Source organism: Arvicanthis niloticus, chromosome 21 (assembly GCF_011762505.2).
Source record: "Arvicanthis niloticus isolate mArvNil1 chromosome 21, mArvNil1.pat.X, whole genome shotgun sequence".
Lineage (NCBI taxonomy): Eukaryota > Metazoa > Chordata > Mammalia > Rodentia > Muridae > Arvicanthis > Arvicanthis niloticus.
In genome coordinates this window covers 29,822,371-29,849,603 of record NC_047678.1, presented here as the reverse complement: position 1 = coordinate 29,849,603, position 27,233 = coordinate 29,822,371, and the positions used below count along the sequence as shown (strand labels likewise).

Genomic DNA, 27,233 nt, shown 5'->3' with positions numbered 1-27,233 from the left:
GGTCAAATCATGGGATGAGGTGGAAGTTTGCAACAGAGAATGTTTACATGCACGTCCATTGGGAGTGATTGTCTGGCTGGACATCCATTGCCTAATAACAGTCCAGTTACAGAAGAGCTTAATCATCATTGATATAATTTTAGAAATTCTTATAGGATCATCATTAGAACTAAGAAGCCATCTATTTGTCTATATAGCATCACCACAAGATATTATACCTTCATGGATCTGCAGAGATCTGCTCCAAAGGTGCTGTTGCTTGGTTATTGTTACACATGTTTAATTATAATGGCTTGAGACAGTAATTTGATATTTCTAGAGAGTATATAAGTCAAATTGCAAAAACTTGTTCTCAGTGACCTCAATTTTTTTCATAATGGTGTTAATACTTGAGAACCTATGCCTAATCAATTATGACAAGTGGATGTTACTCATTTCTGATTTTAGAAAATTAACATGTACATGTGACTTGACACCTTTTCAGGCTTTCTAGTTACAACTGCTTTAACAGGAAAAACAACTAAAAATGTAATTAGTTATTGCCTACATTATCTTTCTATGCTTGGTGTTCCATATCGGATTAAGATAGATGGAAACTGGCTATTATAGTCAGACATTTGAGATGTTTTGTTGACAATCTAATATTACCCATATTACTGGAATTCCTTATAATCCTCAAATACAAGGTATTGTGAAACAGATACTATGGAACTTTAAAATAATATCTTCATAACTATCTGAGAGTGGGAGGAGCGGCTACTAGTGCTTTTGCCCTGGTTCTTACAAGGAACACTGAAACATCAACTTTTGAAAAACCAAAAGAGGAGTAGTTATACACCCAGAAGGGGTTCCCTAGGGATATTCTTTATCATGCCTTGTGTGTTCTCAAGTTTCCAAATCTGGTTGCACATGGCAAATCTGCTGCCCCTCAATCAGCTTCATAGCTCATACAGAACTTCATCCACAGAGCGGCCAACAGGAAGATCGTTTATTGTTATCTGGCGAAGGGTACCTTTATCATCAATAATAAAGAGGCCCCTGAAAGAGATACCTTCATCAGCCTTTAAGACTCCATAATCCTGAGCAATGGTGTGCTTGGGATCGGATATTAAGGGAATGTTCGTGGGTCCCACTCCTCCTTGTTTCTTGGGTGTGTTAATCCATGCCAGATGACAGAAGTGAGAATCCACAGAAACTCCAATCACTTGGCAGTTAAGTTTCTTAAATTCTTCTGCTCTATCACTGAAAGCAATGATCTCCGTGGGACACACAAAAGTAAAGTCAAGAGGGTAAAAGAAGAACACAACATATTTTCCTTTGTAATCACTTAGGCTGATATCTTTGAATTGTCCATCTGGCATAACAGCTGTAGCTTTGAAGTTGGGAGCAGGATGCCCAATTTTTGCATTTCCTGAGGACATCTTGCTATCAGCAGGGTGGAGCCACAGGTCTGAGGAATAGAACCAACCATGAGAACAAAGGAAGAGGTCATCCCAGGAATTTCATAGGATCACAATAGCTCATGCACAAACACACACACACACACACACACACACTTAAAACCATTAGGGATACGAGTCCCTTTGTGTGTCTTCCACCAACCCCCAGCTTCACCTTTCCATGGTGGCACCTGCATTCACCTCCGGTCCCATTCACCACACTCACTGTCACTTAGCTGGCCATTAATATATCAGGGCTTCCACAAGCTTCAACAGTGTAAGGAGGCTATGGGGATGAGAGTGATCTAAGCCAGGCACGTCATCCATTACTGAAAGAAAGGCAGCAAGCCAGGCTTGCCCAGGGATGTGGGAGAGAGACATGGCTAATACACTGGCATCTTTTGGAAAGATCAGTAAGGTTGACTGCTGAGCAAGACTGATATGGAAGACATAAGACCCAGGAATGAGATAAGAGTGTCATAGTCCACAGACATCCAAATATAAAGGCACATTACAGATTCAAGCGTGACAAGGGCTGGAGAGACAGCTCAGGGGTAAAAGTTAGTCCTTGCTGGGCAGCCCAGACATCCTGTGCTGGAGTCCTGGAACCCACGCAGAAGTGGAAGAACGTACTCCACAGAGTTGTCCTCTGACTTCTGTGTGTGCGAGTACATGTGCACATGTGTACACGCACAGACACTCTACCCTCCAGACTATACCCCCAACCCCAGGCTAACGGGTAACTTTAGATCCTACTCATGTCCCAAGTTAAACCTCATCACATTCCCAGGAATTATCACCCTAAGAGAGCTGAAAGGCTGGGCCAAGTCAACAGCACAAGTGAACCCTGCCCATAGTCAAGTGGAGTTCCTTAGAGCTGGAACAGAGTCAGTCACAGCAGGATGGGCGGGCCTCCAGCCTGCTACAAAACTGAGAGACAGGACATGCCCCATGGGAGTGCCTGACTCTGGTCCACTTTCACCCTACCCACCACACTGGGCTCCCCACCACAGCAAAAGATGGTAAAGGCACACAGGTATTGCTTCTCTGAGAAAAAGACCATGAAGATGAGGCTGTGCAAGTACAGCCCCTCCACCAGAATCCAGTAGTAGTTGTTTGCCAGGAAGTAGAGGAAAAAGGTCACGACCACTAGGCAGCCAGCCTAAGAGACCAACCAGGGTTAGTTCCAGAAGGTAGAACCTGCATCTTATAGGCAAGGTTTGGTTTTCATTGGGGGTGGGGGGTTCGGGAGGCATGAAGTTCACTCTAGGCTGCTGGGTTGGGACCAATGTAGTCCATAACTCTGTCCAGGAAATAGACTCAAGGAAGGGGGCAGAGAAGAGACCCCTGAGATGGGGCATCAGAACTTTGAGACTGGATTGGAGATGTCTTCAATCCTTATGGCAAAGTTCTCTTAGGGTTGCAGGGGGGGGGGGGGTGGCCTCCCTCTGTAGGTCAAACACCCTCTGTCTAGGCTATGGCTGAGTCACACCCCTCTCCATCCCCTATCCTACTGATCCCATCTAGTTCTAGGGAATCTGGTTCTATGCAAGAGCACTGTGTTTCAGAGAGGTTTTTCATCATTCTAGGCATGGCTTGGCTATCTTTTTTAAAAAAGAAGTTGGCCCAGCCCACCCTGTTGGCACAAGCACCCTCATCAAAGTTCCCAGCCAGCCCCAAGCCATCTAAATCCACTAGAACGCTGTGCTTTGCCTGCCATCTGTAATGGGCAACACATATACTTTTTAACAATTTTTCCAATCCCTCTGCACTCCTTACACACATACACACACACACACACACACACACAAACACACACACACACACACACACACACACACACATGGAGAGAGAGAGAGAGAGAGAGAGAGAGAGAGAGAGAGAGAGAGAAGAGAGAGAGAGGTGTGCATGGTCATGTCTGGGTGTGAGGACTCTAGTGGGCAGACAGCACTTTCCTGGCTCCAGGATGGTAAGGATCACCTGAGCCTGCTGACTTCCCCCTGCCTGATCCATCTCTTTTAGGCCTTCACTCTGGCTGGCTCTCCCTCTATTGAGCCGACCCTAAGTATCCCTGACTGTCCTGGAAGTTGCTATGTAGACCAGGCTGGACTCAAACTCAGAGATCCATCCACCTGCCTCTGTCTCCCAAGTGTTGGGATTAAAGGCGGTCACCACCACTGCCCTGTGCTGGTCAAACTCTTTCTATACTGTGGTGCTTATTTGGCCCTGGTTGCTGTTTACAGGATCCTAGGCAGGGAAGGCAGCCTGACTCTGATTATGTTGCAGCTCCAGAAAGGGATGAGTGATCATTCTTGAGTTCATAGGAAGAAGCCATGCAGCCAGGTCTCCAACTCAGCAGGTCTGGAGTCCAGCCAGAGAGTGGAGAGCGAGGCTTAAGAGCAACCACTCATCAGGAGAGTTCCAGGTGCCACTGGCTGCTGCTGTCTGTAGAGCAGGGAGAGGCTGACCTGAGAGTGAGATGGGATTGAGAGTGGCCAAGGCAGGTTTCTGAGTGTTTGTTTGGTAGTGGGGCTTTAAGAAGAGGTTATCCTATGTAACCAGAATGAACCCGACCCCACAATTTTCATGATGCCTCAGCCTCTGAAGTGCTGGAATTACAAACATGCACCATCTCACCCAGCTCAGGGAATGTTTCTCAAGGCATTTGCTCTTGAAGAATTGGCACAAGTGCATAAGGATGGCTAAGTATTCCAAGAAGGCAATCAGGAGAGGAGTGTGGAGGTGAGGCAAAACAAGAGCAATGGACTCACTCTATTCTCTTCCTCTAAGGTCTGATTCCACTTGCTTTTCTAGGAATTTGGTTCCACTTAAAAATTAACTGCCCCAGGACACATCCTGTGAGGAGCATATTCCTTAGTCCAAGGACATCTGCTGGATTACCCTGCTGGATTAACATTCAGAGGAAGCAGGAATTAACATTCTCAGACCACACCTGCAGGTGGGGAAGGCCCTAGGCAGGTAGACACATTCCTCAGGAGGAACCAATCCTTGCCATTTACAGACAAGGGTGGTCCTTGCCACCTCATTCCCCAAAGACCAATCAGTTTAAAAGTCACATTGTTGCACCAATCATATTGTGCCTAGTCACTGTTTCTCTAGTCCACCCCTTAAACAGTATAAAAACTGCTCTTACCGTCAACTTGAGGTTCTTCTTGGTGCTTCTGGCATGTATCCAGAGAACTCCAGTGCACTGGGTTATTATTATCATCCAACCTCAGGTTATTGCAGCGAATCCCATCCGTGAGCGTTTCTGGGGGAGCATGTCCCCTGGTTTTAGATCTTTAAGTCCAACACTTTCACTGAGTCTGTGTGAGGCCAGAGCAGAAAAGGAGGGGGGCCTCTGAAAAGATGGCGGCTGCTCCTGCTGGTGTGTGCCAACTTGAAGAAGAGGCGCTGATGCAGAAAGAAAGACTGAAGGCCCTCCGGGAGAAAACTGGGTGCAAGAACAGGGGAGATGGGAAGTCACAGTGCAAGAGGCTCGGAGAAGAGGAAGAGGAACACAGGGAACACAGGTTTCAGAACTATGTCCCAGAGGATAGAGATGTTAAATGGTGGCAGGTCCCCCAGGCCCAACCAGTTGCAGTGGAGCATAAAGTGAAGAAGCAGCTGGAGGCTGCCCAGCCAGAGCCTATCATTGAGGAAGTGGACTTGGCCAACCTGTCACCTCAGAAACTGGATTGGGATCTCAAGAGAGATGTGCCCAACAAGCTGGAGAAGCTGGAGAACCAGACCCAGAGAGCCATCCCAGAGCTGATCCGAGAACGGCTGAAAGGCCATTAGGACAACCTGGCCTCTGCAGTACACTCCACCATCCAACAAGAGGCCTGTGACTCCGACTGAGATGCTTTCCGTGTTTCATCTCTTCAGCACACACACATCCTGTGGGAAGGTAGTCTCAGACAGGGATGGGGTTAGGCTGACCAGCACTTCTGTATCTTGAGAACTGAGCCAGCCCACTGAGTCTCAGCTTCTCTTGGTTGTGACAGTTCATCTCCCAGAGGTTTCCACTACCCCGAGTGGGTCAAAGCTGCGATCTGTACATATGTATGTAAACAGAGCTTTGTAAGTTCTGGAAATAAAGCTGCATTTAGTAGAGGCGTGTCGCTTTCAGGTGTTTTTTTGTTGTTGCTTGGGGTTAGACTTGGGATGCAGAACTTTTACTTACTATTCTTACGCCTGGATAGGACCTCTGTGGCTTTCTGTTTCTGCATTATTGGACCAGGATCCCATTCAACTTTGGGGAGCAAGAGGATAGAGGGAAGAAATGAAAAAAAGCAAGTAATGGAGGGGTGTGTGAAGGGAAGAATGTGAGTGGTTGAGGCAAGGGATAATAAACTGAAGACTCACAGAATTCTGGAGCAGAACTGGCACTCACCCTGGTAGGTTTCTTGGTGAGTGCCACATATAGGCTCACTGACCTTGAAGTAGGGGAGTATCCAGCACATCTGGACATCTCAGGACGAGAATAAATGAAGCTCTCATGGCCTGGAGGAGGCAGTCTTGGGAACCATGCAGTCCCATAGGGACATTCTTTCCCTGTGGAGGTCGCTATCACTGCTGTTGCTACTGGGCCTGGGGTTGCCTCTAGCCATCTCCCAGACTCTCAGCTACAGGGAGGCTGTGCTCCATGCTGTGGATGCCTTCATCCAGCAGTCCTTGGACACCAATCTCTACCTTCTCTTAGACCTGGATTCTGAGCCCCAAGAGGTGAGGCAGAGGAAGAGCCAAGCTCTAATCCAAGGCACCTCCTTTCTGTGTAGTCTCTCCTTTCCCCAGGAGACTCCATAAATCTGTGTCTCCTTTCAGATCACCAGCTTTTGGCCTTGGAATACCTGCTGTGGCACAAGATGCCTGGGACTTCCATTGCAGAGACCTGGGTGGAATCTTGGCTCTGGGAATTAGCCTTTTGTTTTTTCTTTAAGTTTTTCCATATGCAATGAGGGACACTACCTTAAAGTCCCTAAGGTTGTGCCTGATCCTCGATTCCCTCTCTCTTTGCAGAAGGGGAGCTGCCTGAGGGCTGATCTCATTCACTGGGAGGGGGGTGAGGGAGGAGGGGGCTCATTTTATCTTCCCTCTGTACCTCAGCACTAGCTCCTGTCTCAGCACCCAGCATGTAGTGCTGGAGGGTCACCCTGTCGGTGCATGTCAGGAGACTGATCCTTCAAGTTTTGAGAATGGGCCTGAGACTAGTCTCCCTACTTTCTTCCCTGACAAGGATGAGGACCCAGATACTCCCAAGTATGTGAGGTTCCGAGTGAAGGAGACTGTGTGTGCCAAGGCAATGCAGCAGATACCTGAGCAATGTGCCTTCAAGGAACAGGGGGTAAGGCAGAGGGGCTGGGGGTGGGAGTCCCTCTTGAGGAACTAGTCAAGGAGTCCCAAGGGAATATTTCCATCCAGTGGACTAGGGTTTAGGGGTTATGGCAAATGAATTCCAGTTTGACCATGGTTTTTCTCTTCTAAGGTGGTGAAGCAGTGTATGGGGACAGTCACCCTGAACCCGGCCTCAGATTCTTTTGACATCAGCTGTAATGGGGTGAGTGGGATGCAGGGGATGGTGAGGGGATGGAACATGGGTTATCCTGCAGACCAGTTAGTCCCTATTCCTACCCAGAGCAGAAGAGAGCTCCCCTCCATCCCCTTGGCTCCTCCCTTGAGCCTGAACTTCAAGACTGTCATTCCCTGGAGTAGTGATTCAGTTTGGCTCTTCCTTGGGAGGCAGAGGCAAGAGGATCCCGATGGGTTCTAGGCCAGCCTTTCCTACATAATGAGTTCCAGGCCAGACATGGCTACACAGGAACTTGTTCCGGATGCAAATTCTTAGATCTCACTAAGACTGACAGGACTCGAGGGTGAGGACTTTTTCACCTGGGGTTTAATACACTCTACTGGATATTCTGAGTTCTGCTAAATTGAAGTTCAGCTCTGGCACGTTAATGTCTCGAGAACTCAGCTGCTTCTCTTGACCAACAGGAGCGCCAACCTACAAAAAAGCAAACAGATATATATTCTCATGGGTTAGCATGCATTATCCACTCTGAAGACCTCAACTACAGTTCAATGAGGCAGGAGTGGTGGCATATGCCTGTAATTGAAGCACTTGGGAGGTGGAAGTAAGAAGACCAGGAGTTTGGGTCATACTCAATTACATGAATTTAGAACCAGCTTGGGCTACTTAGACACCCTATTTCAGAGCAGCAACAGTGACAAAATTCTGCTAAATGAAAAAAAAAAACAAGCTGCCGTGAGGAGACATGCTGCTGATATGTGGCATCCTTGAGAGTCCCTGTCAGACCTGTGGAGACCGGCCCTCCTTCCTCTGAGCCCTCCCAAGGTGACTTGTGTTTGCTGGGGTAGGTCTCTCCAGGCTGGCTGGGCCTGAGGAGCTAGGACTGTGCTTGATTAACCTGTGTAGGCCCAGCACAGAACAAATTGAGAGCAAGGGGAAGGTGGCAGTTGTTGATTTAAGGATTCTTTTCTCTCCCATAGGACTGGAATAAAATTGCAAGCAGTGACATCCTGTGGAAGTAAGGAGAGGGGCGGGGTGGGATGGGAAGAAGGGATGAGATGGGACAGGAAGGGAAGAAGACCTGAACTCTGCTGTGTGAGGATTGTTAGTGAATAAAAGTTGTGCACACCTCTAAGGTGAGGGGACTGGGATCAGCCTGATGAGATTTCAACTGTGCATTGCAGGAAGCTCTGTGTGAAGAGATGGGTCTTTTGCGAGGATGTCACCCCGCAGCTCCTGGGCACAGAGACATGGAAGCAGTTTTTTTTTTTTTTTTTTTTTTTTTTTTTTTTTTTTTGATATTTAGAGATTTTATTGGTGCAAGTCCATTTAATTCTGAGAAGTACACACATGATGCTAAAAAAGGCGGCAGGGACAGGTGTGCCGTTGGAACAAGACTGGTATCTGCACATTCCAAAAATATTCCTTTACTTGCAGTTTCCCACCCATAGTTAATCCAGCAGCATTTTAAAAAAATAATTCAAAGATGTCAAACAACCCCTTACTGGGTAAATATATAAAAACATCCAGAAGTCAAAGCTCTAAACTGTGGATTTATAAAAAGCAGTTACAACATTTAAAAAGATGAGGCTTCACTCTCATCAATGTCCTTATCTGGATCCTGTTCTATAGCTGCCCGCAGCCACAAGTCAACTGGCTTCACCTGAAAGGGGGGCTGGGAATGAAAGGGGCTGGAGGGCAAGAAGAGATGAGGCCAAGACAAAGTTCTCTGATCAAGGCCCAAAGCTTTAATGTGCAGCTCTCAATTTAAAGGGGAAGACCCAACCCACAACCCCTCCTGGTTCCAGATGGGTGGGATAATCCATAGTCGTTCCAGGTCACGGTCAGAGATGTTTCAAGGCAAGCCCAGAGCCAGTTCTGCTTCTGTGTTCCGGGCAGCCAAGGTGGGTAACTCCACCTAGATCCAGTCACTTGACCTTGTTGTGGTAACCAAGGTCTCTTCAGGCTTGCTCATGGTGGGGGGGGGAAGGTACAGTTTCCCCCGTTTTGGTTAACTTAAAAGGAAAAGAGAGAGGTGAAACAGGAATAGGGTCGTCGTCGTGATATCTGGTTACTTCCTGCTGACATTGGGGGCGACGTGTCTCTAGGGGGAACCTAGAAGAATGGGTATGGGGGATGTAGGAGAGTCGGCTGTGTTCTGCTGTCCAGGGTTTATGGAGCCCATCTGAGGATAGGTCAGGAGGAACAGGTCCAGTAGAAGCAGCTGTGTGAGGTACACGATTTCATCCCATCTGGGGTAGCCGGGCTTGTTGGGAGAGATCTTGTGTGAAGGCCACCTATATGCTTGAGACACAAGGTTCAAAAGTTAACAGCAATATGATTATCCAAGCCGAGTAGGAAATAAGGTTGAGAATGGAACTGTTTTAGTATCTAATCCAACTGCTGGTAGACGGGGATCAGATACAAAGTCTATGACTACTCAGGCTGGTAGATTTCAACAAAAGCTGTCTGTTTACAATAATTTATAGCCCTCTGTTTCAGTGTTTTTCCATGGAGACCTAAGACTTTGAGCAGGCAATTAAGCCAGGCCTATTGCTGAATTTTAGGCCTTCAGTGTTAAGCAGGGCTGTCCCTGACGTCTCCTCTCTTTTCCAAGTATAGAAGGACTGTGGCAATTCTAATCTTACCCAGGCGGGGATAGAGGCCTGACCTCCAATAATTAAAGGGAACCTTGTAATGGCTCCAGTCCTCCTGTCGTTGTCCAGTAAGGCCTGAGGGCCATACCCGTCCCAATGTCTTTTTCCTGGAGAGGGGATACTTTTGACATCAACCCCTATGCAGTCAGGCTTGTCCCTCAGGGAACCCAGAAACATATTTTTAACTTTTATTTATATTCCCTTGCAGTGCTTAGCCTCGCAGCCTTAGCAAGAATTCAGATTGCCAGACAGAGGGCGTTCTGGGTGGCCCCTCTCTGCTTGGTCTAGGGGCGGAAGCCCCCTCTTTTAGGTTGGGTGGAGATGAGACTTGGGAACACCCTGAATAGAGTAACAACCTTATCTAGAGTCTTGGGTCCTCCATGGCTAACACATGATAATGTGTCTGACTAAATTTTGTCATCAGATTCTTCATTATCAGAATCATAATTATTATTAGGCTCAAGATCTGCGTCTACTTGACGGACCAATCTTTCAGGCAGCCATTGGGCTCCATTTTCTTTTTCTGAAAAAATACAAACTGATCCACGACCCCAAATTAAGACAGGGTCAGGACCATTAGTTAGGGGGTCTCTCCATTTGACCCTGGCAAATGACCTGGAAGTGACTGGATGCCAGTGGTGATCTGCCGCAGACTGACCTTTAACATCAGTTTGCAGAAAATTTAAAACAAATAACACAAAAGCAAGATGTGCTTTTGGTGACCTTGGAGGGTATAACTCTCCCCCTTTAGTTTTAATAAGCCAATTTTTTAGAGTGCGATGTGCATGTTCAACGATTCCCTGTCCCATTGGGTTATAAGGAATTCCAGTTTTATGTTCAATACCAAATTCTTTACAAAAGGATGTAAAGTTGTTACCAGTATAAGCTGGCCCATTGTTTTGAGAACTTTAGGCAATCCCATAGAATTAAAGGCTTGTAGGCAATGATCAATTACATACATTTCTAGAGGCTTCTCCTGTATGTAGAGAAGCAAAAAGGAATCCTGAGCAAGTGTCAATACAGACATGTATATATTTCAATTTTCCAAATTCTGCATAATGGGTTACATCCATTTGCCAAATATGATTGGGCTTAAGGCCTCTTGGATTAACGCCTAAATGGGGAGCCGGGGATAAGGTAAGACAGTTAGGACACTTTTACAATCATTCTAGCTTGCTCCTTAGTAATCTTATGTCGGAGCCTTAAAGTGTGACTAGAGAGATGAAACTTTTCATGATCTCGCTTAGCCAGAGCAACAGGATCCAAAATTAATGCTTCTCCTATTAAAGCTCTGTCAACACAATCATTGCCAGCAGCTAACCCAGGAAGACCAGAATGAGCTCTTATATGGCCAGTATAAAAGGGATTTTTTTCTGGTAAGAATGAGGTTTTGTAGTCGAGAAAACAAAGATCCGGCTCGAGTATTGAACTGCAATACTCCACAAGTTTCTAACAAGGGGACAGACTGAGCTACATATAGGCTATCAGTAAAGAGGTTAAAAGCATCACTTATCGACTGAAAAACATTTAGAACTGCTGTCAGTTCTGCTAGTTGAGCAGAGAGTCCAGGTGTCTCTATGACTACCTGTTGATTATTTAAAAGATACCCTGCTCGTCCTTTAGAGGATCCATCAGTAAATATTAAAAGAGCATTATGTAAAGGCTGTAAAGAAGTCATGTTAGGAAATATAACCTCATGTACATTTAAAAACTGTATCAATTTATCTGGAGGATAATGATTGTCTATAATGCCATTAAATCCTATTTGAGCAAGCAACCAATCTGTACTATGTTGCTTTAACCAAATATTTTGATCTGCACTAAAAGGCTGAATAATGGTGTCTGGCTCTTTGCCAAAATAAGTCACTGCCTGTTTCCTTCCAAGTACAATCATATGGGCTACTGCCTCATAATACGGTAGGATGTTACGTTTAGGGGATATCTTTGAATGTATCCACATGAGGGGAGCCTTTTGCCACAACAATCCTGTAGGTGTGTAAGTTGTATTAAAAATTAACAAATGTAAAGGTGAGGAATAATCTATGTAAGTAACAAATTGTTCCTCAATGGCTCTTTCTACTTGTTGTAAGGCCAACAATCCTTCTGGGTTTAAGGATCGAGGGGAGGTAGGATCAGCACTCCCCTTGAGAATATCAAATAAAGGTTTCAATTCGCCTGTTGTAAGCTTTAAGTAGGGACGAAGCCAATTGATATCACCTAACAGCTTTTGAAAATCATTTAGAGTTTTTAGACAGTCCCTGCGGATGATTATCTTCTGGGGACAAATGGCTTGATTTGTAAGCCTAAAGCCTAAATAATCATAAGGCTCCTGAGTTTGTACCTTTTCAGGAGCTATTTGTAATCCTTTATCAGCTAATGCTTGCTGTAAATCTCTATAGCATAGAAGCAACTCCTGGGGATCTTTCCCACCTAAAAGAATGTCATCTGTGTAATGGCTGATGTACATCATTGGCCATTGCCGTCTTACAGGCTCAATGGCTTGTGCCACAAATTTTTGACATAATGTAGGGCTATTAGCCATGCCCTGAGGAAGAACTACCCATTGATACCTTTTCATCGGCTCCGTGAAATTAACAGAAGGAACACTGAAAGCAAATCTCTTGCAACCCCGAGGATGCAAGGGAATAGTGAAAAAACAATCTTTCAAATCTACTATTATTTTATGAAACCCTTTGGGAATGGCCACTGGAGATGGCAGCCCAGATTGTAGAGCTCCCATAGGTACCATGATTTCATTAGCCTTTCTTAGATCTTGCAACAATTGCCATTTCCCAGATTTTTTCTTGATAACAAATATTGGAGTGTTCCAAGGTGACTGAGATTCTACTATATGCCCTGCCTCTAATTGCTCCTGCACAAGCAATGAAGCAGCTTCTACTTTTTCTTTAGACAATGACCACTGATCAACCCACACTGGGATGTTATTAAGCCATTGAATTTTATCTGCATGGGATGCAGGCAAGACAGTGGCCATTATGGAAAATACCCTAAGCCTCTAGAGTTAGTATGAGGCTCGGGCGCTTTAAAAGTTTTAATACCTTGCCCTTCTCTTCCTAGTCCTTGGCCAGGCAAAAATCCTTGTCTTAGTATTTGTTTAGTCACTATTTCATTAGGGCTGCACATCATAAGACCCATCTGTGACAAAAGATCTCTTCCCCAGAGGGTGACAGGCAAATTCGGCATCACATAGGGTTGAATTTGTCCTGAATTGCCCTCTTCATCTCTCCAAGTTAGGAGTTTAGAACTCCGTTTCGGATTGTTAGCATAGCCAATTCCCTGAAGGTGCGTGAGCGTATCAGACAAAGGCCAAGCTGAAGGCCAGTCCTGTCCTCTCACCATCGTGATGTCAGCTCCTGTATCCATGAGACCCTCAAAACTCTTTCCCTCAATTGTTAACTTAAGAGTAGGTCTCTCATTAGTAATAGATTGAACCCAATACACATCAGAAGAACCAAAGCAATCCTGTCCTCTCTAATTCTTAACAAACTTGGAAGGGAGTAGATGCAGAGGAACCAAAACAAGTTGAGCAACTCTCTTATCAGTAGGCACAGTTATCACGCCCTGGGGGGAAGCAGCCAGGATCTTAATCTCTCCCTCATAATCACTATCTATAACACCTGGATAAATTTGCAATCCTTTTACAATACTACTGCTTCGGCCTAAAAGTAATCCCCAAGTCCCTGGAGGCAAGGGCCCAAAAACTCCTGTAGGTAACGTCTGAACTCCCATTTCTGGTGTCAGTGCGGCATGGGTAGTGGAACTAAGGTCTAATCCTGCACTTCCTGGGGTTGCTCTAATAAGTTCTGAAATAGATTTCCCTGACTTGGCAACAGCTTCATGGCCCCATAAGCTGTTGGCTGTGGATTCCTGGGGGCCTAGGGCTGGCCCCACCACTCATTTCCCGACAAGGGATGGCCCTGATTATCTGTTTTAGCATTACATTTGTTAGCCCAATGACGACCCTTCTTGCACCGAGGACAAATTCCTGACACGCGACCTGGTTGATAGTCCACGCCCTTTCTCCTGGGACAGTCATTTTTAAAATGACCTGTATCTCCACATTTATAACATCTTCTATCTTTACAGTTCTGTGCAAGTATTGCATGTATAGTGGTCCCCTGAAAAGCAGCAGCCATGGCCAGACCCTGATTGTAAGAGGGCCCAATTTCAGCACAAAGACCAATGTATCCATGTAAATCTGTCTTTGCTTTGTAAGGTCTGATAGCCGCTCGGCAAGCTGCATTAGCGTTCTCATAGGCCAGCTGTGTAACAAAAGGAATTCCTGACTGAGGATCTCCAAAAATTCTACCAGCTGTCTTTTGCAGCCTGTCCACGAAGTCCTGGAATAATTCATCAGGACCCTGCTTGATGCTGGATAAACTCCCATTAACATCCCCTTGAGTAGGTAACTGATTCCAAGCACGGCGAGCAGCCATTGCAATCTGTGCGTACACACCTGCAGGCAGCTCGACCTGATTAGCATTCCCTTCATATTGACCTTCTCCTAAAAGCATGTTCAGGTCCCAGCTAGGATTACCCGCCTGAGCATTCATCGCGGCAGTTTTCTTACTAGCCTCACGCCATTCTGAGCTCCAAAGCAAGTAATCTCCTCCTGACAAAGTAGCCTTACACAAAGTTTTCCAATCTTGGGGTGTTAAATTTGATTCTACCACAGTATCCAATAAAGCTTGTGTGAAGGGCGCCGTAGGCCCATATTGAGAAACCGAAGTTTTCAACTCTTTTATCACTTTAAACTCTAATGCTTGATATTGTCTAGTTCTTTGGTTCTGTTGATCAACTACTTCCACTACAGGAAACGCTAACAAGTCAGATGTATCCTGCCCATCCCTGCGGGCCTGACTCACAGCTCTTTCTAATGGCGATTGACATATCCCAGAATCATCGCTCCTTTTTGCACCTGACTGACACTTTAACTCCTGTAGCTCGTTAGTCAATCTCTGCAGCTTAATTTCCATCTCGAATTTATATGCCTTCATGTCCATCTGGGCAGCTTCTGCTGCATCAAGGACCGTAGGTGGAGCAGAAGGTGCATAGGGAGGGGGCCATTCCTCGTGGCATTTGGAACCCCCTATTTTCAAATCAGCTCCTTTCTCTTGCTCTGATTTATTACCAGAGTTTCCGAATTCTTTTATCTGAGCTGGAGAAAGTGTACTAGGTCTACATTTCCCTGATTTAGGGTTGAGAATGCCCCTTTTGGTACAAGGGCTTTCTGATGGGTGTTCTTGGAACTCTTCAAGCTGCGCCTGGGCAATAGCTAAAGCCTGCGAGGTCTCTTTATCTGTTTTATTATCAATTGCGTCTTTTACCAGTTTCCAAAGGCAGAGGGTGTTATAATCTGCCCTGGTGGTTTTCAAAACCTCTCCGACTGTCTCCCAGGTCTTTTTGTTCAACGTTCCTTTTCGAGGGAACCATGGGCAGCATGAATCTACCTCTGCCAAAAAATCTTCCAACACACTATCTGACAACCCAGCTCCTCCCATCTGAAGCAGCTCTCAAAGGCTGCAGGCAAATGCCCTTTTAGAATTCTCCTGGCCCATAATTTGCTGTCACCCACTAGGCAGAATAGGCGTCGGGTCAACACCTATCTGACCTAGACCGTATCCCCCAAAACACACTTCCTGCAAACGCGGCCTTCAAAATTTAACTAGCGCTAGCTTCAATACTGTTTGCTACTTCCTAAGTGTGTGGGATACCTTCTTAGTCCTGTTTTCCGTGGAGCTCCACCTAAGACAGCTTTCCTCAGCTCGGTCTCCCGTTTTCAAGTCCCATGTTGTGCGCGCCACTCTGTAGCCGCCCGTGGCCACAAGTCAATTGGGTTCACCTGAAAGGGGGGCTGGGAATGAAAGGGGCTGGAGGTCGAGAAGAGATGAGGCCAAGACAAAGTTCTCTGATCAAGACCCAAAGCTTTAATGTGCAGCTCTCAATTTAAAGGGGAAGACCCAACCCACAACCCCTCCTGGTTCCAGATGGGTGGGATAATCCATAGTCGTTCCAGGTTACAGTCAGAGATGTCTCAAGGCAAGCCCAGGGGCAGTTCTGCTTCTGTGTTCCGGGCAGCCAAGGTGGGTAACTCCACCTAGATCCAGTCACTTGACCTTGTTGTGGTAACCAAGGTCTCTTCAGGCTTGCTCATGGTGGGGGGGAAGGTACACTGTTCTGCAGCTTCTCTTTCCTGTTGCTGTTTCTTCCAAAGCTTGGCCATCGCCAGAAGCTTGAGGTTAGGCTGGTTGGCAGCATCCTCTGGAAAGATGTAGTCATAGACTTCTACCCATCTGGCATCAGACCCATCGTCGGCCTGGACCTTTCTTCTCTTCTTGACCTTTTCTGGCATGAGTTTGTCTACTCTCTCCTTGTCTGATGCTGTTCCAAATTTATCTTCAAACTTTCGCCAGGATTCCAGCAACATAAGCCTCTCTTCTTTTTCCTCACAGTTTCTCATGGTCTTGTTAGCTTCTTCATAAATCTGTCTGCATTTAGCCACACTTCCTTCTTCTTTCCCAGAAGATAACTCAAACTGAGCAAAACTAATCCATACCTTGACGTGCTGTGTTCGCTGAAGCAACTGTCGGTAAAGGTTTCTTGTTCTCTCAGTTTCTTCCTGCTCAATCTCAAAATCAATATATGATTTCCAAAGTACCTCTGGCATATCCAAGCGTGGCTGGCTGGTGGCTAATTCATATATTGCCCGAGCTCTCTCAATATCACCAAGGATTGTCTCTAATTCTGCAAACTTAATCCATGACGTACAATTTTCAGGTCCAAATTCCAAAAACTTTTCATAAAGCTTTCTGCACCTGTCAAATTCTCGAAGCTGTAGTTCCAGTTCTATGTAACCTTTGAATAACTTGTTCTTTGGACATTTGCCTATGGAAGTTCCCAGAGCTCTTCTGGCAAATGGCAGATTTTTCTGCCTTATTTCAAACTGTGCGTAATATAACCACATTTTGGCAAACGTGAACTTTTTATGAGGAATGAGTTCCAAAGACGCTTGATATACCTGTCTTGTCCTCTCAGGATCCTTGGCCTCCAGCTCTTCATAGAGTGCATAGTTAATCCAGAGGTAGATGTAGCGCTTCCAGTGCCTCTTCTCCTGGATGGGTGGCACATTGGCAATGGCTCTCTCATAGACTTCCCGCACAGTGTCAGCTTCTGCATCACTTTCCACCAAGTGTAAATAATCAAACCATGCATCATAATTGTGTGGATCAGCCTTCACTTCTTCTTCATACTGGAATCTCCGCTTGCTCATGATGATATCTTCTATACCCCTCCGGTCACCAAACTTCTTCTCAAAGAGGGTATAGTTTTTAAAGAGTTCTTGGGCTTCTTGTTTTGGAATCCTATCCAGGGCATATCTGTAGATAACTCGTACCCTTTCAAATTCTTTCTGGTTTTCCTCAAATTTAGCAAAGGCCACATACAGGTGTTCGTCCATATGCTCATCCCCAAAAAACTCAACCGCTCTCTCGTAGACTCTCCGAGCTTGAGCAAAATAAGCATGCTTCTCTTCAAACCGAGCATACTTGATCCAGTTCTTCACAGCAGGGTGCACGAGCACAAAGCGTTCATAAATGGTGCGGGCCTTCTCCACCTCTTTGTATCTCAGCTCGAAGTTGATATAGGAGTGCCAGGCCTGCTCCTCAGGCTGCCATTCCATCCAGCGTTCAAACACCTGCCGAGCACCAGGAGGATTGTTCAACATCTCCTCCATGTGTGTGTACTTGTACCAGAACTGGTCGACTCGTGGCAGAGTTGTTACGGCACGGTCCCAGATATTTCGGGCATGGTTGACCTGGCGGTTCTTCATTTCCATTTCTGCATATTTCAGCCAGAGTGGAATAGTCCGGTTGTTGACATCTAAAGCACGCTCGTATATGGATCGAGCACTTTGAATCTCCTTTAGACTTTCCTCCCATTGTGCATATTTTATCCAGTTGCTAATCGCAGTTCCATTTTTTCTTATGTTATCTTCAAAAGTCTCCCTTTTCCGTAGTTTGTAATCCTCTAATTCTTCTTCGTCTGTGATCTTCTGCTGAGGTGGAGGCAGGAGGAGCTCGAGTTCTCTTTCTTTAGCTTCTCTTAGAAGCTGCTCAGCAGTTATCTGTACCTCTGCAGGCGCTTTGTTTTTCACCTTGGCCACTTTAGGAATCCGCTGTTTCCCGGCTGCTATGGAGGCTGCCATGATTGCAGCGGCGGAAAACCAGAGACCCTGGCCCACACCTGGACTTCAGAAACCGACTTCAAGAAACAGCCTGCGCTGCAGAGCCAGCCCACAACAAACTAGATTCCGGAACCGGAACCGGAAACAGAACTTGAAAGGACGACCTTTGACCGCCGCAAAAATCAGGGTAAACTCCAAGTCGTTTTCTTAGCAACCGCTCAGGCGTCCTCTGTGGAGCAGCGCAGCTTGCAGGAGGTGAGAGTGGGGTGGATAGCGTGGGCTGCACCGCAGGGACTTGGGCCTCGGATGGCTAGGGCTCACCCAGGTCTAGCTCAGTGATGCGTGCAGCTGTAGGCAGTGCCACCTTCGAGGGGCGTAGAAACCCATCTCCGATGTGGAAACTCGGGGGAGAAGCCGAAGCAGTTCTTTCATTATAAAATATGGCAAGAACACACCAAGTCCCGGGAAAAGCCAGAAGATTTCACTTACAAAGAAATTCACATGAAGACAACAGGTTAGCTAGAAGAGACACCCACTTGGTTTTTCCCATTCTCTGCAGTCCTACATTCTCACTCATTAAGAGGAAGGGACTTGTGGTTTAATGGGATGGAGCTGTCATGCTAGGCTAGCCATAGAACCACTCTGTGATCTGCTGAGTGGTTGCTCAAAATCTTTTTTCTTTCTTTTTTTTTTTTTTTTTTTTTTCCCGAGACAGGGTTTCTCTGTATAGCCTTGGCTATCCTGGAACTCACTCGGTAGACCAGGCTGGCCTCAAACTCAGAAATCTGCCTGCCTCTGCCTCCCAAGTGCTGGATTGCTCAAAATCTTAAAACCAGCTCTATGTATTGCTCCCTTGCCCTGAAGGCTTCATACCTTCCCTAGAGTACAGAGAGAATTTAATGGGGAAATTACTAGATAGGCTTTAGTTATCTTTTTTTTTCTAAAAACTTCCTCAGAACAGCTTTCTGATAGAGAGATACTTTTAAATTTCTTTCACTTATTTTTAGCGTGTGTATGTGATGTGTGTACATGGAACTGTGTATGTGTGTGTAGACAACTTTGTGGAATTGGTTCTCCTGATGGGAAAAATCTTACCTTTTCTGTTTGCTTTGAAACTATATTGCTGTGGCTAGCCTGGAACTTGATATGTAGACTACACTAGCCTCAAACTCAAGATCTGCAGCTTGCTTTCACTGGGACTGGGACATCTTTATATCTGGCTGTTTTATTTGTTTTGTTTCTTTTTCTCTTTGTTTCTTTCTTTGCTTCTTTTTCCTTTGTTTTCTTCCTTCCTTCCTTCCTTCTTTCCTTCCTCCCTCCCTTCCTTCCTTCCTTCCTTCCTTCCTTCCTTCCTTCCTTTCTTCCTTCCTTGACAGGATCTCATGTACTACAGGCTGACCTCAAATTCTTCATGTAGAAAACACAAATGACCTTGATTATTCTGCCTCCAAATGAGAACTGGGTTACGGTTTATAGGCCTCTAGGAACAGAACCAAGCACTCTGCCCACTGAGTTTCAGACCCAGCCCACAGTACCCATTTTGTATGTATAGAAGCACATTAAAGAGTAACTGTATCTGAACCAATGGCCAACCTCCAGTGTGCTTGACTGTGTCTGCTTCATCCTTCCCTCAACTTTTATACAAGCCTTCAACAAGGTAGAGGAAACTGAAACATTTCTTCTTTGGTTTGAGTTGCCCCTCAACTGTCTGGTGTCCAAATATTGTTGGGGTTTCCTTGCAGGATTTCGGGAACATGCATGTTATCTCTCCGGGTGTGGCTTAACAAGAAACCAACAAGACAGATCAGTTGTCTGTATTGCAAATCCCAAGGCCCAGATTTCTGCCTGGGATATTCATGAGGTCAGTCTGGCCAATGAGTAGCAAAAGTTACCTGGATATGAATTGTGATTTCATCTTTTTGTTGTTGGTGATGATGAGACAGGATCTCCATGTATAGACCTGACTGTCCTAGAAGTCCCCATGTAGATGCACCTATCTTGGCTCCCCATGTGTCAAAAGGTTTACACCACACACCTGATTTCCCCCCCCCTTTTAGATTTATGAGTGTTTTTTGTGTATATATGTATGTGTGATACAAGTGTGTCTGCTGCCTGTGGAGGTCACAAGAGGTTGTCAAGTCCCTTAAAACTGTAGTTGTAGATGGCTGTAAGCTGTGGGCACTGGAGCTGTGGGCTGGACTCGGGTCCTCAGCTAGGCCATCTCTGCAGTGCCTGTCAGTGTTTCAAAATTTTTATCATAGAGATTGTTCACATACTAGGTCGGGTTTCCCCAGGTATTCCTTTTTTTTTTTTTAGGACATGTTTTTTATTTTATATATGTATGTGCCTTGTTAGTTTATGGTTGGTGCCAGATATATTTTTTATTTTATATGTGTATGTGCCTGTGTTAGTTTGTGGTTGGTGCCTGCTGGCCAAGGCCAGAGACTGATATGTTGTGTAGGCTTTGGGAACCCACCTAGGGTCTTCTGCAAGAACATTACTTGCTCTGAGCTGCTGAACCATCACTCTGGCCTCTTACTCCAGGGTTTGTTTGTTGTTGTATTTTTGGTTTGGAACAGGGTTTCACTGTGTAAGAACCTTGGGGGATGCTGCTCTGTAGACTGGGCTGGCCTCAAACTCTGAGATCTACCAATCTCTGCCTGCTGGGATCAAAAGTGTGTACCACATCCACCAGGCCCTTTTAGGGTGGTGTTTCAAGGCTGCTGTGGATGGAATGGCTTCCCTGATCCTCTCTCACTGTGTCTATTGCTGTATAGGAAGGGCACTAATGTTCTTTCCCATGTTAACTTCATAGCCTATCAATCTGCTAGAAGTTTATCAGTTCTAAGAGTGTTCCGGTGGAGTCTCGGGGTCTCTAAGTACAGGCTCATAGTGTCTGCCAATGAGGAAACTCTGGCTTCTCTTTCCTATTGACATCCCTTTTGTTTGCTTCTCTTGTTTGATTATTCTAGCTAAAACAATACCATTTTGAGGGAGAGTAGAGAGTGTGGATATACTTGTCTTGTTCCTGATTTTGCTGGAAATGCTTTGAGGTTTTTTGTTTGTTTGTTTGTTTTTGTTTTAGTTTTTGTTTTTTTTTTTTTTGCTATTTGAGGGGATTCAGTAAAGAAACTGCTGACATGACTGTCCAGGATAATGATTAAGGTTGTTTACTGTAGATATGAGAGAGCAGCCAGAGGCATCTAGAAGAGTTCAGAGCAGACAGAGGAAGAAGTAGATTATGTTGTGTTTTTAAAAAACCAGGATATGTTTTGTGAGCAAAGTCTGGTGAGGTGGGAGGGTGCCTTGGTGGGCCGACCTTGAGGCATCCATTCCCCCTGAGGTAGCAAACATATGATGGGTATAGTATAGAATAGAGGTTATTTAAGGCAATGATAAGGGAGGAGAGAAAGAGAGGTGGGGAGGGGGAGAGTGAAAAGGGAAAAGGGGGTTAAGGAGAGAAAAGAGTCAGACTGAAGAGGCAGAGAGAGCAAGGAGGGGACAAACAGCCCCTTTTATGGCAAGCCAGGCCTACCTGGCTGTTGCCTAGGCTGGAGCCTAGAAGGCATGCTCACATTCCTCCATTTTGCTTTAATTTTTAAAAGGAGAAACTAGAAAGAGGTGGTGGTGACCAGGGATAGGACCATCTTGATCTTTAGTGGTTTCCTGCTGACTTTGAGGTGTTGTGTCCCTGTGAAAAATAAGAAAACGAAGATGGGGATGTTGGTCCAGTCTTAGGAGAATTGGCTGTTTCTTTGCTATCTAGGATCTGTGGGACCATCTGTGGATAGGAAGAAGCAGGTGTAGTAGAAGCATCTGTGTCTGTGAGAGCAGGTGCTGGCACATCTGTTGTTTCTCTGGAGCTGTTCTGGATACAGATGTTGAGTAGATGCCTGGATATAGCAAGATGCTGAAATATATATATATATATATATATATATATATATATATATATATATATATATATATATATGGTATGTATATATATAATATATATATTAGAGGTAGAGAATACAGTTTAGTACTTTGGGGAGAATAATCTTCTTAGGTGTATATTTGAAACCCTTAGGTCTTGGTGGTTGGAGTGAGAGAAGTCCCAATCCCAGGGAACAAGAGGGGAACCCCATCCTCTGGAATAGGTAACAGGTAGAAACTTAGGCTATTGATTGGCAAGTGTACTTATCTAGATGGAGTCTGTTTGGTCTATGATACATGGATCTGAGTGGGTTTCTTAGAGCTTATAAGTTTACAAAAGAGATAAATCTGTTAACAGCATGAACACTATTTGAGATGCATTTAGGGAAGACAAAAACCTTTTGTGGAGCAGAAGGAGCAAGAAGGGCCTTTTCCTTCTATCTGTGAGATTGATTCTATTTACATTTAGCACGATGATAAACCTTTTAAGGTTACATTTAAAAGACAATTAAAGAAACTTGAAATTTTGACCTTGTGAATATGATAGTTGAATATATAGATTAGTATGAGAAACACCTTAAGTCTATAGTTAAGAGTGATAGAGAAAAGGTACGGGGTCTTGACAACAGCAGAGTCAGGGCAGCTGGTGACAGCTGAAGATGACTTGACAGGGTCACTGCAGATGATGTAAGTGGCAATTGTGAGTTAGTTCACCGTGTACATATAGCCAGCAATCTTTAAAGTGCCCAGGTTGCATGACATTAAGGACTTGGTAGGCTGAGGTCAGGGTCTGAAGCAAAAGGTGAAATGGCAGGTTACTGTTATTTATGAGGGGGGATGTCAAGGAAGTAAGGACCTTGGAAAAGTGTAAGAATAGAATGTTCAGTCTCTGGAACCTGCTTGGTGAAAGGAGAGAACTGATTCCCACAGGTTATTATCTATCCACTCCATGTATATGAGCATAGGCATGCACTCACACACACACACAGGCACACACAAACACACACACAAACACACACACACAGGCACACACACAGGTACACACACACATGTATACAGTTACTCGTACACACAGGCATGCATGCATAGGCACATACATACTCAGGTACACACACAGGAGTGCATACATATACATACACACATGACAAGTAAGTATTAAAAAGTTTTAAAACAAATTCAGGACTGTAATGTCATGATAGTCTAATTATCAGTTGATAAGCTTCACTCCCATTTGAGTACTGACATCTTGTTTTTCCTTTGACAGCTCTTATAACAAAACATTATATGACAATGTGAGCATAATTCAAATGATGACAAATGGTCCCACCCACAACTATCTGATATTTCTGATATACCTTGAACATATGTTCTTGAAAACTGAGTAGGTTATGTGTCCTCTTCCTCAATGATAATAAAAGTCTATTTGCAAGCCCAGGCTGGTGATTTCAGTGTTGCTAAGAAGTGAAGAGCCCAAATGTGGTGGTGCACACCTTTAATCCAGATACTGGGGAGGCAGAGGCAGGTGGGAGATCTGAGTTCTGAGGCCAGCCTGGTCTACAGAGCTAGTTCCAGGCCAACCAGGGCTACATTATGAGAACCCATCTCTGAAACAAAACCCATGGCTAGTTGTAAGAGCAATTTGTCTGTGACATTTGTCACTTCACTGCTATAGGTTTGACTCAGATGACCAGGGCATGTGGGCAGCTTCTCACTGCAGAAGCCATGTGGCAAATTTTAAAAAAGGACCTTTTTTGAGACTATAATTACCCTTTCTCCCTTCCTCCTTTAAACTTTTCCATAGAACTCTCCTCACTATTCTCTTTTGAATTCTTGACCTCCTTTTTTTTTATTTCTCAAACCATTTTTTTTAAAATCAAGGGCATATGGGCTGGAGAGATGGCTCAGCACTGAAGACCACTGGCTGCTCTTCCAGAGGACCTGAGTTCAATTGCTAGCACACATACAGCAGCTAACAACTGTCCTTAAAGGCAAAACAGCAACACACATAAAAATCTTTAAAAAAAAAATTATTAAAAGCCCGGTGGTGTCAGAGCACCCCTTTAATCCCAGCACTTGGGAGACAGAGTCAACCAGAACTGAGTTGAAGGCCAGCCTGGTTTACAAAGTGAGTTCCATGACAGTCAGGGCTATGTATGTATGTGTACACAGAGAAACCCTGTCTTGAAAAACCTGAAGATGGAAAATCAAAGTTTAATTGAGCTTATGGTATTGTTGCAGGAAATATTAAAGTTGGCATCACCCCATGCTCTGTCCAGCTACTCTATCCCCAGCAGTCCCAGGCTCACCACCTCCAAGGCTAGCCCCAATACAGTGGTCTTCCCAGCTCTGGTTCTCTTACCTCAGAGCCGCTAGTTCTTTCTATGCCATCCATCCCTATGGCTGGTGGTAACAAATCCTCTTAATCCGGTAAATCAAAGCTCTTGAAGCATATAATTCATCAGTCACATTTATATATCAATAGATTCTCAATAAGATGCCCACACAATACTGCAAGGCACTGAGTAGTCACACAGGCTGGGGCTCTAATTCCCTCAAAAGACAGAGATCAGTATAGAGCTCTCAGCAGTGCAGCTTGGAATGAAAAGATTCCATGCTATCTGGGTTCTCAGTGGCAGCAGCAGGCTGATCTCTGGCATGGAGTCAGACTCCTGGTGACTGGGAACCCCTGCTGCCCTGGCTCTGGGACTAGACTGCTGTTGAGAAAGCTAACAAAGGTAGGACATCTCAATCTGTGGTCTTTGGGGACTTAACTCCCTAATAAGGAAGGAGAAACACAAACTGCCATGCCAGTATAACTTCTGACAAGAATCACAAACATAAACCAGGCAGTGTATCACACCTTTAATTGCAGCACTCAGAAGGCAGAGGCAAACAGATCTCCATGATTTCAAGGCCAGCTGGGACTACAGAGCTAATTCCAAGGGCAGCCAGGGCTACATAAAGAAAACCTGTCTTGAAAAGAGGGTGGGAAAAATTATAAAAGTGAAAAATTCTAGTAGATTGCCAGGCATGTTTGGTCTTGTTATGCCAGCACTTGAGAGTCTGAGGAAGGAGTTCAAAGACTGCCTGGGCTACACAATGAGGCCCCACCTCAGTGTGTGTGTGTGGGGGGGGGAGTGTGGGATGTGTACCTCATTCTGTCACCATGCCTGTAGACCTGAGTTCAGTCCCTGGATTCCACATGGTAGAGAAATAGCTCTTGAAATTTGTGCTAACCTATTCAAACTCCTGGAAGTTGTCATCTGACCTCCATGTGCACTGTGGCACCCTTGTACATGTGTTCATACACACTCACACACACGCACACACACACACACACACACACACAGGCACACACAGAGGCACACACAAGCACACATAGAGGCACACACAAGCACACACACACATTTAAGAAAAAGTTCCACTACCATACTTAGAAGAAATATTTCTATAGACTGCTCCATGGCTTCTTTTGCCTCTGTCTCCCTTAGTACTGCCACAGACCTGGGCAGTGAGTGAGTTCCAAGCCTGGTCCTGAATTATGTTACTTCTGAAGAGATCCAAATGGGTTTTTCTGGATGAGTCTCTAGGCTGGAAAGAATGCCAAGAGGCCAAGTTGTTGGTGACCACCTTTCCCCCTTTCCCTAGAGCCCAACACATGGTCCCACCCAGTTCCATGAAGGTGGCTGGTGGCCATCCAGCCCTGACCAGCTCATTCTTGCTCTCTACGATCCTCTAGCTTTTCCTGCTTGCCTTGTAGCTGCGCCTGGGCTAGGATCATGGAGGGGTTTGTTGTTATTGTTGCTGTTGTTCAGTTTAATTTTGAGACAAGGTCTCACTGTGTAGACCCAAATGGCCTAGAACTCACAGCGATGTGCCTGCCTCTGCCTCCCGAGTGCTGGGAGAGTTGTAGAGTTTGAAGGAAGAGAACAGGGAAGAGCCTGCATGGTAGCCATCAGACCTGGTCCTGATTGTCCTGTCTTTGTTGGCTTCTCAGGTGACCTGGACTACAGGAGAAGTTTATCTGAGCAGAAGTTTTCTTTCTTTCTTTACAGGACAGGGAAGATGGGGAGCCACAGCCCAAGCAGCTCAGAGAAGAGGAAGAGGAGCACAGGTAGAGCCTGAGGTGGGGCGTTCTTGCTGTGACACACTGCCCTGCTCTTCCCACTGACACCCTCCCAGTGCTCCTCAGGGCTGGACTTTGCTCATGCTGTTGCCACGTTCAGACCTGAAAAGATCAACCCTATCACTCGTTAGGACTGTCCCTTCCTTGCTTACTGTGTAGCTCAGGGGTTCTCAACCTTCCCACTGCTGCAACCCTACAGTTCCTCACATTGTGGTGACCCCTAACCATAAAATTATTTTGATTGCTACTTCATAAATGTAATTTTGCTGTTGTTGCAAATCATAGTGTAAACATCTGTATTTTCCCATGGTCTTAGGTGACCCCTGTTACCACCCCAGGTCGCAAACCACTGGTCCAGCTGTTAGCTTGGGTCACATTCTAACCTTGTATTACATTTTCAGTGTGCCATGCACACTTTTGTGTGTTCCTCATCCCTGCAAATGCAGGTCCCACTGTGGGCAAAGCTCTGATCATCTTCTCTCACCTGCCTTCTCAGCCCACACTCATTCATTCATTGATTCATTCACTCATTCATTCATTGTTTAACTATTGAACAGTTTCCTTCATGTACAGGTACTGCTGCTTGGAGTCTATACTTTGTATAGAAGGTAGGATTGCCCTATGGGCAGGCACAGCTCCCCAGAGGAACTGGGCTGTGATGCCAAAGCATGCCTTCCTGTTTCCATACCCCTCAATCAGCTTCATAGCTCAAAGAGCAGGCCCTGATCTTTTTCATGTCCAACATCAGTTAGGATGCTTTCACATCATCCTGTAGGCAGTCCTTCAAGGTCCTTGCCATATCTGTTGTGTACAGAGTATGCCAACTGCTCTCTATCCCGAGAGGCTCTGTACTGGGCTCTGTGGTTTGTGGAGCCCCTAGCACCTTGGGGTTTCTTGTCATGTGCCACCAGACCACCAGATTTGGGGGTATTTGCCCTACATGCTCTCCCTTATTCTTTTTTTTTTTTTTTTTTTTTTTTTAAATATATATGAGTACACCGTAGGTATCTTCAGAGACACCAGAGGGCATCAGATCCCATTACAGTTGATGGTAAGCCATCATGTGGTTGCTGGGACTTGAACTCAGGACCTCTGAAAGAGCAGTCAGTGCTCTTAACCACTGAGCCATCTCTCCAGCCCCAGTCTCCTCATTCTTAATCATTACTTAGAAGGTGGAACGTTTCCTTCTGGCTTGTTCATGGGTTCTCAGTTCATAGGTTCTAGCTGGAGCCTTGAGTCTCATTTCTGGGCTGTCTCTGATACACTAGATGGTCTCTTCTCATCTTCTTCCTTGCTGAGAAAGAAGGGTCACTGGTTAGCAATAGGTGGGTCAGTAAGAGACTCAGCTGTTGGGCCGCCA

At 45.4% G+C, this 27,233-nt stretch overlaps 2 protein-coding genes, 1 long non-coding RNA gene and 3 pseudogenes across 3 annotated transcripts in view; 3 read left to right on the top strand and 3 right to left on the bottom strand.

The window, feature by feature from the left end:
- LOC117725058 (uncharacterized) overlaps window positions 1-27,233 on the bottom strand; it is a 156,807-nt gene that overhangs the window by 14,594 nt on the left and 114,980 nt on the right. The gene's annotated exons all lie outside the window — the stretch shown is intronic.
- Window positions 1-27,233, top strand: part of LOC117693229 (coiled-coil domain-containing protein 12-like) — a 75,378-nt gene that overhangs the window by 39,106 nt on the left and 9,039 nt on the right. The gene's annotated exons all lie outside the window — the stretch shown is intronic.
- On the bottom strand, window positions 939-1,484 carry LOC117693691 (peroxiredoxin-1 pseudogene; annotated as a pseudogene).
- Window positions 4,809-5,240, top strand: LOC117725057 (coiled-coil domain-containing protein 12 pseudogene; annotated as a pseudogene).
- Window positions 5,970-7,215, top strand: LOC117693690 (cathelicidin antimicrobial peptide-like). Its single transcript, XM_034484410.2, has 3 exons — window positions 5,970-6,167; window positions 6,679-6,786; window positions 6,928-7,215. The coding sequence occupies exons 1-3, from the start codon at window positions 5,970-5,972 to the stop codon at window positions 7,210-7,212; spliced, it is 591 nt and encodes a 196-aa protein (XP_034340301.2). The 3' UTR covers window positions 7,213-7,215.
- Window positions 13,731-17,868, bottom strand: LOC117725052 (crooked neck-like protein 1 pseudogene; annotated as a pseudogene).

Coding starts and splice junctions, on each gene's coding strand:
- LOC117693690 (XM_034484410.2), top strand. CDS start 5,970: ATGCAGTCCCATAGGGACATTCTTTCCCTGTGGAGGTCGCTATCACTG. Junction 6,168..6,678: donor TGGATTCTGAGCCCCAAGAG/GTGAGGCAGAGG, acceptor TTCCCTGACAAG/GATGAGGACCCAGATACTCC. Junction 6,787..6,927: donor GTGCCTTCAAGGAACAGGGG/GTAAGGCAGAGG, acceptor TTCTCTTCTAAG/GTGGTGAAGCAGTGTATGGG.